We start from the raw sequence: 12,718 nt of genomic DNA on the forward strand, positions 1-12,718 counted from the left end.
CCAATTTACATTTTTCAGTGCATCGTGTATATTCTCGGCGCTGCATGAAAATCGGTGTGATCGAGGCTGGCTTAGCAGGTCTCGCGTCATACGCATTTGCTCCGCTATAGCTGAACTACTGGGTGCTCGCCTCAACCACGCTCGGTACTCGTCCGAAGTGAAGATTGAAGGGCTCGCCGTAATTCGTGATCTCAGATCACGGTCGCGACGAGCATTGAATTCCGGTGCCGATATATTACCGTCACTCTCATCCATAATGCGATCGCCGATGCGTGTACGTATACCCTGTAGACGCACGCCCGGACGTTCACGTGGCAGTGAATTGAATTTCGCCATATCTGGCCCAACTCCAAGTAACCCGGCTCCACCCACACCTGCTGTGCTAGTACCGCGCGGCATGCTACCCACAGCAGGTCTATTATAGTAGTAGTAACTTGGTCTGGGTCCTATAGTTGCTTCCGTGTCACTGGAATAGTCCAGATTCGGTCGCGAGCGGCGAGTAAGCGATTGTGCGCCTATATTTGGTGGTGCATATTTTGAGGATTGACGCGGTGGTTCATAGCGCCCGTAGCGTCCCAGAGTTCCTCCAACTGCTATAGGTGCCGCACCGGTACCCGGTTTCAAACTAGAACGCAATAAGGAATGTCGACCCAAGGAGTTCGAATAATCTGTATATTCCACACGTGGTAAATGTTGATCTGATCCAGAGCGTGGAAAGCGCGCTTGCTGCTGCGCTAAACTAACACCGGTGCCAGTCGACATACGCCTAGATGGTCCACTCGGATAGAAGGCGTGTACCTTCTCGGCCAAACTCTCCAGTGTACCAGCATTTTGATAATACGCATGCGAAGGAGCAAAAGCATGCCCCTTAGGCTGTTCCGTAATGACCGATGGTGGTGGCGGTGGCTTATAACCCCAACTTGGAGGTTCGTTCATCGCACTCACGCCAGCACGTGTATTGTAATACATGTCCAATTGCTCAGACTGTGGGCTGTAGTTATTGAGCCCCAAGCCGAGGCGCGAGCGGGACTCTGTCATTTCTCTGCCATCTCCTGGAATATAAGAAAGCAGAAAAGAGAAAGTCAGTAAAATATTACTGGCGATGATTTCGAAATACCTGTACGTCTTTCGCGTGATGATCGGGATCTTGGCATGCGATCTGTCTCATCTAAGTCTTCATCTCTGAGATCACGTTTGATAACGACTACTGGCGGTGGCTTTTGTTCGGGTCGCGATAACGTTGGCGGTCCCGGAGATCCAGTACTGCGACTGTCGCGTCTTTGGCGTATTGCCAACACCAAACGCCGGGGAATTGACATAATAATTACGACATCATCCAATGACATGTGAGTTACGTCAACCAAATTAACGGCCAAGATCTCATCACCCACCTAAGAAAATTGTGATGCAGATTACCAAAATAGCATTAAATCTACTTTCTTATAAAGATAACAAACCCTTAGGCAACCGCTATTATAGACCGCAGACTCCAAAGCTATTCTAGAAATGAAAACACCATCGGTACGATCAGCTCCATTGCCCTCGCGTATGTATAAGCCCAAAGTTTGTCCTGGACGCTTAACTATCTCAACAAGCTGCAAATTAGGAATTTTAATTATTATTATATGCAGAGGATCTAGAATTGCGACTCGGTTTCGGAATACTCAACTCACCTGTACTGTGTGTCGGGCATCTCCCTTAGACATCAATTTATGAGCTGCCTCCACGGCTTGTTTGCCACCGATACATCGTGGTTCCAGAATACGAACAATCATTTCACCCCTCCTCTCAACCGCCTGAAAAGTGATTGCAATGAGTTTAATAAAAGTGATAAAGTTAACAAAAATTTTATTTTAGATCTGCCCAGGCCCACTTTCAATATACTTAGCTACTACCCAGTATAGTCATAGGCAAGTATGTTTCTGAGTTCGAATAGTTTGAAGTTATTTAAAAAATGTGTAAGGGTCGTTCACATACAGCTTTTGAATCGACTCTAACGCCAATTTAACGCAAAAGCTTAGAAAAGTTGATTATTGACAGAAATAAAGCAAATATTGTACTTCGAAAAACTATGAACAGACATGAATTGCATCCAATCCGCAAAGCGTGCGTCGGTGGTTAATGAATTATCTACGAATAAGTGTGGCTCCAGATGAAATTAAAGAATATCTCATTGCATATGCTGTAAATTGGTCTCAAGCGTTGGCTGTAAGACTTTGGGCTATGAAATGCCAGCTAATTAAGATTGACTTGACTTTGACTTTTGTTCTCAAGAGTATTAAAATAAAGCTTTCAAAGAAGACGTATGGAATCAGGTCAGAGTGTCAGTACTAGTTCTCCATCGTGGTCAACAGCAAAACCCTTATAAATTAACTTATCTTGCAATAGCCCGGAAAAGTGTTCCAAAGAAAGCGAAAGTACTGCCTTTTTTGAAAACCGGTGTCCAACTTTGATGGGGTAAAGCCAAGTTGAGGCTGGCTTAAAAGATTTTAAGTAGTGTAACTACGTAACGGTGAAGTCTAAAATAAACAAGGCAGAGCTAAAATATAAACGACAAGAGTTTTGTTCTGGCCTCGATATACTGTTTTGCGCGATCTAAAAGCTTTTCGAAAGAGTGTTTCAGGTCATTGACCGCAATGTCCTTCAGGATGCCAGTACGAGCCTTTCGGACGCAAAACGTTTTCCTTTCATGGCCAAATGCAATTTTCCGAATAGGTAGAAGTCACAGGGAGCCATTTCTGACGAACACGGTGAGTGATTGATGATTAAAATGTGATTTCTAGTCAAAAAATCAGTCAAAGTGGATCGATGAAATGGTGCATTATGATGCAATAATCGTCAGCTTCCTCCTTTGGCGGTATTTGGGGCGAAATCGACGAATGCGATGCAATAAACGCTTCAAAATGCCAATATAAAAAATTGCATTGACGGCAAGATATTGATATTTGATCGACTCCATAGATTTTAAGGATAATTTCGGTTCATTTTTTTCGATGGAGTTTTCGATGATTACTGATTATTTATTACTCATTTATGCCCCTATTACTCATTTATGTCTTCACAGCCGTCTCTGAAACGTGTAAACCACTCCTGAACTCTGGCGCGAGATGGACAATCATCAGTAATAAACTTTTTTAATCAATTCAAATGTTTCGGTGAACGTTTTACCGATTTTAGATAAAACAAAATTTGATATTAGCTCTTTGTTCGAAACACATTTTTGTACCGATAACACAAACATACTAACACTTTAGACGCAATAACTTCGCTTCCACTGAATCGAATATCGCCAAGCATTCACTGGAGGTCAGTAGGGATGTTATTTCCAATGCACTAACTCATTAAAAATATGGCGCCATCAAAAACATTTTTATGACGCCAGTCTTGTCTATTTTGGACTTCACCTTGTATTATACGGAGGATCGTTTGAAAAGTCCGTGCAAAGTCAGAGAGATGGCATTACTGACGTGTATTGAAGTTATGTTTAGTTAGTAGCATCTCTTGGAAGAACGCACACAAAGTAAGAGCCAGATCGGTATATTTCTTTGTATTTAACATTCATTTGAATCGAAGAAGTCAAGTGATTTTCCATCACGAAAACATGCCAGCTCACGCCTCAGCAGTTGTGGTCGCAAAATTAATGGAAATAGAGTTCCAACTCGTTTCAATTCCCCCCTACTCTTCCGAATTGCCTCCCTTGGACCTCTCGGACAAGTTGAAGAAATGGGTGGCGGGAAAAAGCTTTTACTTAAATATAATAGGAGGTGATTGCAAAAACGAATGGCTATTTTTCACATTTAAACAAATCTTATTATTTGGAAGGGATAAGCAAACTAGAATAGATTTGGACGAAATGTATAAGCCTAAAGTGTATAAGCCGATGTCGAAAAATTAAAAAAAATGTTTACTTCAAGAAAATAAGTAATTTCTATTTTTTTTACAGACTTTTCAAACCACTCCCGTACGCATGTACGAACACTCATATCGCTCGTTGGCTTGAGTGTCTCGTATATACTCCCGCTCCACTCGATTCCCCCATTACCCCTAAGCTAATCACCGGTTTTGTCAATTTTTATTTTTATTTTTGTGTTGTGGCGTTTCTCGCTCAAGCTCACCTCCAAAGCGGCTGCCGTGTTCGGATCGTGATCATTTTCGACTGCTTCTATCTGCCGAAAGATCTCCGAACTGATGCCCGACACCTTACGAAAATCACCCTGCAGCAACACCGGTTCCTTGCCTCCAGGTCGTTGTTGTTGTTGCTGCTGTTGATGTTGTTGTTGATGGTGTTGTGGCTGTTGTTGCTGCTGATTGGCCAACGATTGCATCTGATTCGCCGGCAAGGGGCCCGGAGGCGCACGACCAGGGCTGGCGGTAACATCAGGAACTGATCTTCCATTTTCCTAAAATTAGATTAAGAAAATAGAAGTGAAAATTAGTAAGTAAATACATATTATTTTGATCAAATTTGAAAGAAATGGATTTCGAAATGTACAAAAAAAACTGGAATATATATAATAAAATAATTCTGTTCAAAACTGGCTTGCTTTACGGGTGCATTGGCTTCTTGATAAACGCGTGCGACTTTTCCGAGGCTCAGATGCCGCCATGTTTTTTAATCCTTTCTGAATAAATACGCAGTTTGGACAAATTTCGCAGTAATTTTTTATATTTGGAAATTTTTTTTAAGTTCGATTCTTGCTGTGATACTGAGGGAAGATATTTAATGAAAATGCTAAGTGTCTCTCAGTGTCAAGGTAACAAGAATTTCGGATAATCTCTCACCCTTTGCTAGTAAAATAAGTGGTTCAATGGCGATAAACTTAAAAATATGTTTACACTTTCCTACCGGTTACATTTCACTAAAAACAAGCACCTGTTATATATAGGGCCTGCGGTATTAGAGGACAATTTGAGAGAAAAACTAATTAGGTTTTATTTTGAACAAAATTTAATGAAACTTCACGAATTTTTTGCGCACCATTGTATTATATGTATATCTATAAAATCTCCAGGTGCTCTAAGCTGCGGATATTCAGCTCATATGTGAAGTCAGTATTTTTTTACGGAAGCAAAACAACGACCAGCCGACCCCCGAAGATCAACGAACGAGGAACCCATTCTTTGGCAAATAAAATGCAGAAAGTGGCGATGGGTAGGTCACACGCTTAGAAAACCACCAAATAGCATCACGAAAATGGCAATGTACTGGAACCCGCAAGGTAGCAGAGGTCACGGATGAATATGTACTTTGAGAAGGTCAACGTTGAGCGAGCTAGCTAATGATGCCATCACATGGGAGAGCGCAAAAACAACAGCTCATAACCGTGTACGATGGAAGAGTGGTGTCAAGACTCTATGCTCCGGAGCGGGGTGAATAAGGGAAAACAAAATAGTAAAATTCAATAAAATTTCATTAGCTCGGGGATGTACCCTCCCCGCTTGGAAACGATTGCATGCGCCAAATAAATGATCCTTGCTCGTATGGACCAAAGCGAGATTGATTGCAGCCTTCAGAGAAGAAATGGTGTTATGAGGATGCTTCTTGGTTTGGAGCTCAACTATGCCCCATATGTAGAAATCCAGGAGATTGAGGCCTCGGAATAAGGGGCCATAATACGGTGTTATGTAGCCAAGGAAATTTTCAGCCATCCAATCTTGCGCCGCCATCGCATTGTGTGCAGGAGCAAAGTTTTGTTGAAAGATTTATGGTGATTTCACTACTGTCTCTAGAACCTCGATATATGCAACAGAACTTACTGAAAAGCCTTGATTAAAGAAGTGTGGTGACTTGTCCTTGTTTGTTTAAAAAATCTGAAACCTTAGCATTGGCTGGAAGCTTCGAGTGCATGACAACAGGAACCTCTGTAGGACTGAAAAATAGCCATCATAGTTATTCTGGCGATTTCTGTGGCTGATCGTTTGGTGTTTGTAAACATTTTTTCTGTCAGAAGAACACCATAACATCTTAGGCGCTTCAGGGTGTTTAGCTTTGTTTTAGTGTTTGATTCGACAAAAACAGTAACAGTACCGGAGATCTTAATGGACAACTCATCGGATGGGAAGCATGAAGCTCCCTCGCAAGCGTCATCATTGATTTTGAAGGGTCATCGGCGGTGATCGTTTCCTCTTGTTGAATAAATTTTGCAGACGGGAAGGGTCAGAACGTTCCTCGTGTTTCATGCGTTTTGCAATATAATCTGCATCACCACCTGATGCGTTCAATTCACGGCAAACCTTATAAACAATTGAACGTGCGCACTTAAGAATATTAAAGGTTTCTAAATCGGTGAGATTTGCATATATACCGGCGATAACTGCATGTCCATTCATTTTTTGAATTAAGTTGTAGTCCTCCCCGTTTTGTGTGAAAAAGAGTAAGAAGTAGAATAAGGTTTCGGGAAGTTATAACCATATATATGCATGCCCTCAAATATTTTTCTTCCGCTTTACATGCATGAGTGAACATAAATCCAAAACATATTATTATATATATTATTTATTGCATGTACAGCCAACTGATTACGCCATACTATATTCAACACAGGAAGGCGACCATTAACTTAGTTGTCTAAACTTTATCACAATGTCAGTGAAAGCAAGAAATACTACACAAATTTAAAAACTAAAACCACTAGTCGAAAAATATCACTCCCTGCTGTTGGCAAACATAGACACAAACTCGAGCACATTATCCATTTACCAGTCAAAGATGTCTAAACAAATTCACCACCACCTACACATCTGACCTCTACCGATAATTATTTTATTGTCCTCATTTCAGTACAAAGCTTTAACACTAAGAACTACCGTTTCTTGTCAATGTCTGGTAGAGATGTATGTATGTTTGTCGCTTTCTTTTTATGGAAGCTCCAACTACAGGCCGACCTCATTCAGTTACGCCTCCTATCACCCACCTCACCCTAGAGTAGAATAAAGGCCACTGCTACATTTCAGTTCGTGTCACTAAATTTCATGCATCAACCGCCACATTTGATGCGCTTCCTTAGCTTTTACCTCTGTCTTTGTTTTTATTTTTTTTTTTATATTACATTTTACGTTTTGCATTAGTTTTTGTTTTGTTTCTTTTTGTCTTTTTCTCTGTTCCTATGTTTGCCCGCAACAAAGTCAACTTCCGTAAAAGTTTGAAACAAAAGCAATGAGTGCAAGTGCAATACCAATTCAGGTTATAAGCAAAGTAAAGTAAAAAAAAAAATTCTATATGTGTGGTTTATACCTATACAAACATGCACAGCATTCAGCCACCCTGCAGGCCAACCTACTAGTTTTGAACGACTGTACTACTAGTTTGCTGTGCAACACAACTGGTCTTCTACATCTGCCCAGTGCTAGCAACTGGAATTTTTAATACGGCGATGTTCGACGAAATGTCAAATGTAACAGAGCAGTTATGAACTAGTCCATAATATACTAAAAAAGTTAGTCCTATTTGTGCTGAAAATACTAGTTTGGGGTGAGTTATACAAATTTACTAATAAACATTGTAGAAACAGTTTATTACAAATTAATACTAAGTTCATGTTTTACGAGAAATGGCTGACAAATCTATAAAAATTGCATTACCGTGTAATATTCGAGAAATTTTGTATGTCTCTAACGGCAAAGTAGTACTCAGCTTACACCGTGAAAACACCACGCAACATGTCAGCAACATTTTTTCACATTTTCATTTAAAATTTAGCGAAAACAGACAGTTCGTTAAAATTGACAAACCCTCTAGAATTTTACAAATCGTTGTAAGTTTACTTAAAAATATCATAAATCAAAGGTGTATAGTGGAGAACACAGCAGCCGCCGCAAGAAGGGTGAAAATACAATTGTGAGAGATGTCTAGGTCCTCAGCAACTTCTCTAACAGTTATTCGACGATTGGGCAATACCATTTTCTTCACTTCAACAATTTTTTCGTCTGTTGTTGAAATGCTCGGGCGTCCGGTACGCTTTTCGTCGTTCTTTGATCCATCTTTTTGAATAGATAAAAATTGAAGACGAGCCGAAACAAGTGCAAGCAAAGCAGCTGTCAACAATTAACTGAACATTCAAAATGGCCGAACTCGTCGGCATGAGTGAGAGACATGAGTATCAACATATTGCCACAAAAAAATCGAAATTCGAATATATGCAACCTGCGAAAATTTAAAATTCGCGATACTTTTTAAACACACCTTATAGTGCATTTCAGAGGAATCTTGCAAAGCAGCAGGATCTCAACTTTCGAAAGTGAAGTACCTGAGTTTTTCTCAAAATGGTGTTTTCAAAGTCGGTGACTCAAATTCTAACACAAGCTTCTTAAATATATTTTGTAGTAATTAATCAAAGATTTTTTCTCAGCGATAAGTATTTTTTTTTATAACAATTTGAGGCCGAAACTTTGGTCAAAAATCGATTTTTTGCTTTAAGAGGCAGCCATTTTGTCAAAAATAAATTATTTTGTTTATTTCTTCGAAATCTATTCGATTTTTTAATGTCAGATGATCCAGTTCAGTGATATAGTGGTCACCGCAAAACGTCTTTTTTGAGAGGAGCTCCCGGAGATCAGCTGTAAGTCATTTCCAAATAAATATTTTTACCAATACTTAGTCTTAAAATACAGTTAAAAGATAACATAATATGTGTACACATTTTTAGATCAATAAATTTACAAGTTTTCTCAAAAAAAATTCTGGAAAATTCCCTTTTTCGGCCTTCTAACTGTATATGTATAACCCCTTAACTATAAACTGTGCCGATGGAGATCGTAAGACAGACTTTATGTTGGAATTCCAAGGTTCTAGATGACCTGGCGCAGAACCATCGATAAGGAAATCGACGCCACAAATTAAAATTGAAATTTCATTAGACGCAGGCAGCACATATAGAGTGCGATTTAAATATATTGCACAGGCCTTATGCTCCACGAGCAAATCAGCCAGCAGCAAGTAATTAAGTAAATATTAGAGTTAGTGACCGGTTGATGCTCTATGCTAATAAATTGTATTATACTACTACTTTTTCAGCAAGAAAATGTCAAAAAAAAAAAAAAATTATTAGACTTCCCAAGTCAGGAGAAGAAAATAATGGAATTATGATCTTTTTAATTTCTGATATTTTACAAAAGCAAAAAAACATTTCTAACCTATAAAAAATTAAAAGTTTTCTTTGTTAGTTTGTTATTTTACAAATTTGTTTTACCTACTTTTTGGATTATATTAAAAATTGCAGTAGTTTTTATATATTTTTTATATTACAGATTTCGCCTTTATTATTAGTTTTTTCAATGTTAGATAATTTCATTTAAATCTTAATTTTGAATTTTTGCTCATTTACGCATTTTATACAGACTGAGTTTGTTTTTGTTTTATGTAGTGGTGTGTAAACTGCAAAATTCACAACTTTTGCTTAAAAAATACCCAATTCATGTTTCTCCACTAGCTCAAGTTATTAAAAATGCACATATTTTCCACTCTATCACGAGCAAAAGATGCTATTGGTAAGATGAGAAAAAGGCTCTTAATCTTATTTTATTTTTTAAAAGTCAAATTTTCAGCTTTCATTAATTGCAAAACTAATTATTAGCAAAATAAAATAAAAATTATTAAATATGGCAACAATAAGACAATTAACATAAATAATAAAACAAAAATATAAATATTTTACATTAACCTTCAATTGTCATTTTGCGACTGGTACTATTCTAGCTAAGATTAATTCCTGCGTCATGTACGAAGCTTTCTTAAATTAATTTGAATTGAATTGAAATACTACAAAAAATTGATTGTTAACTTATTCGTCTTACATGATTTTATTATTAAAAATTTGTATTTGTAAGCATATCAGCAATAAAAACAAAAAACAAACACAATAGAAAATCATTAGTTTTGCTTATTAGCTCTAAGTAATCATTTTACAACTGATTTCATTCTGGTTACGCTCGATCTAGTTTGACTCCTTCCATTTAATATGATACCAATCATGAACTAGAAAATGTACAGCCTCGTTTGAGTTTTCACTGCAAGGCAAATGTGGCTCTAGCAAACAACCGCAACTCAAAAAAGAAAAACAATCTTACGTTTGACAAATCCTCGTGTGCCACGTGATAGTGACACACACTTTTCAGATGCAACAAAGAGTTCAAGTGGAAAGGTGGATTTTTTCGAGCGTATCCACATTCGTATGCCCACACAAGCACGTACATATGAATGCATATCACTTTTTTACTGTTGTCATACGCGTAAAAATATTGTTGCTTTTAAAAATTTTCTGTTTGGGTTATGACTTTTGTTCTAAATTTTAAATATACATATATGATGGTAAATGCAGTCTCGACTTATATGCAAAATGATTCTTTGGTGCTTCAAGAAAAACACTTTTCCAACAACCATCCTAACCACACTTTGCCATCAGCTTTTTTACTCATAGGTGCCTATACTAAGGCATTTAGGTCTCTCTCTAATCTTAGCCGTCCAAGTATTTGAAGGTACAATTTGTGTGCTCGGATGTAGATATGTACATGTACATATATATGTGAATATATAAGTAAATAAAAACACTTCAAAACTTTCTCTCATTTCCTCTGAGTAGTTGCATACATTTTATATATTATTTATGTGGGTTTGTGTATAAAAAGAGGCGAAATATAGTTTTATAATCGCTTTTCTTTTCTAAATTCTATATAAACGACATACTTCAACCTGCTAATAAGCGATATACTAAATACTATTTTGAAGCTCCAGATACCAGGATATCGAGAGTATACCAGGCTGCCCGAAAATGAACGAATAACATCGATAGCTCTACTAACATATTTGAACAATTTATCAACACATTTTGCCTACTTCCCAATGCAACACTGTGCGACAATTTTACGGCAACTTAAACCAGACGGGACTTTGTTAATATTCCATACCTATTAAATAATAAAAGAATCGATGAATTTGCAATAATTAGCTAAATATTTTTTTACGGTTTACTAAAATTTGCATATCTCAGCTTAAGTTTTTTTTAAAAAACCCCTAAAAGGTGGTTAAAGTACTTGTATATATCTTAGTGAATTGAAGGATTATGACATATACAATCAAATTTTACGGAAAATATTTTTGTAGAATATTTTAACCCATCAGCTCCAACTGAAAAGGGCCGATTTGACTCTTACTTCAAGACCAATACAAAGCATGCGCTAAAAACTTTATTTTGAGTGCACTTTTAACATTAAAAAATGCGCCTAAATATGCTTTTATAAAAATAACAATTTTTTTATAAATTCTTCAGGACTTTCTAGTTTGTTCGCATGTATATTCAAAACGTATGTGCAAGGTGGCGCAAAATTAATCACTCAGTTTGGTTTTTATATATTTTTTAATGCATTAATTCTAAAAAGGCTTTAGTGTAAGGCTCTTTTTACGTAACATAACAAACTTAAGAACAACGTGCGAAATGGGAAACATGTGGCGACAAATAAATCAACCCATTTTGTTTTTGAATAGTTTTTTTACTAAATAAAAATATAATTTTGAGTGATGGAAATTTTAATTTTCATCTTTGTTAAATTCACCGCCGGTGTGAGACGCCATTTGGGAAAAACTGTAAATCTTCCGATAGGATGATTAATTTTGAGCCACCTTGTCTTATAGGTAAACGATAATGAAAGAACTGTTCTTCTTTTCTCTACAGTGGTTAAGTTGATCAACATTAACCTCAAAAGCGAAACCGGATTTTCAAACCATACCGAACGCAATCTGAATTTGAGAAAAGCTTTTTGAGCGTGTCCAATTCTACCTACAGACAGTTGGTCATATGATCTCGAAATTATTACTTCGTATCCTAAGTGAGAACGAACAAGAACCGTATTAAGCAATTTAAAGGTATACGGATTCGAAAACTTGGAGGTGTTACATCGTATAAGGCTAAACAGAGTACGATTTCGAAGGAATAAAATTAATATGACCATTATTTAATATCCTTCGATAACTTAGAGACAACTCCAGGATTTCTTTGTAATGCAATGTGTAAAATAATATTATATAAGGGGTTGAAATAATGTTGTGGCGCTTTGAATGTTGGATAGTTTTCATATAAAAAATTAACAGCACTCAACAGTCAGAAAAAATGCCACTACTTCATTATGCCAAAAATCATAGCCCATGAAAACTGTGTACTTGGAAGTAAAAAGTTCGAAATTAGAATGAAAAATTAAATTTCCTTTTCTAATTATAAATATGCTTTAAAATGTACAAATCAGTGCATTATGTGTGAATATGGCGAATAATGCGTTTATTACAAAATTTACAGAAATATGTGCTAATTACAAACCTTCGCTTCCTCTGCTTAAAAGTCATACATATACTCGTGTGTAGATTAAAATCAGGCGGCAGGACTTCGAATAAAAAATATGCATTTGGATATTGTGAATAGTCCTGCTCATTAGCAATTATTTTATTATCTTCAAAGTGATTTGCATGGAAACGAATACACTTAATTTACACCCATATTCAAAAGTATTCACCCAAAGCTGATATTGTCACAATGTTTACTAGAAATCATTTGTTTGTAGTTGTTAAACAACTTTATAACAAAGTTTTGTTGTTGTTGAAATCTCTAGAGAATGCAAAGATAACTAGTGCAAATTCACAGAAATTCACATTGTGGCAAGCGCTCATTTTATGGCTCCTGTCGTCAAAAGCTATTACAGACCATTAAAATGTAATTTCTTTATGAAATTTAAT

The 12,718-nt window shown here is 36.9% G+C and overlaps 1 protein-coding gene across 3 annotated transcripts in view; it reads right to left on the bottom strand.

Moving 5' to 3' along the window:
- Window positions 1-12,718, bottom strand: part of LOC128855068 (rho GTPase-activating protein 100F) — a 74,607-nt gene that overhangs the window by 21,319 nt on the left and 40,570 nt on the right. For 2 of the 3 annotated variants that reach the window (XM_054089667.1, XM_054089669.1), the window contains exons 2-6: window positions 4,116-4,400; window positions 1,674-1,796; window positions 1,458-1,595; window positions 1,118-1,391; window positions 10-1,052 (exon numbers count right to left, since the gene is read on the bottom strand). In XM_054089667.1, coding sequence (XP_053945642.1) covers window positions 10-1,052; window positions 1,118-1,391; window positions 1,458-1,595; window positions 1,674-1,796; window positions 4,116-4,400 — 1,863 coding nt within the window. The remainder of the gene's footprint in view (window positions 1-9; window positions 1,053-1,117; window positions 1,392-1,457; window positions 1,596-1,673; window positions 1,797-4,115; window positions 4,401-12,718) is intronic. The other variant, XM_054089668.1, reaches the window with a different exon arrangement.

This window comes from Anastrepha ludens, chromosome 2 (assembly GCF_028408465.1).
Source record: "Anastrepha ludens isolate Willacy chromosome 2, idAnaLude1.1, whole genome shotgun sequence".
In the NCBI taxonomy this organism is placed as follows: Eukaryota; Metazoa; Arthropoda; class Insecta; order Diptera; family Tephritidae; genus Anastrepha; species Anastrepha ludens.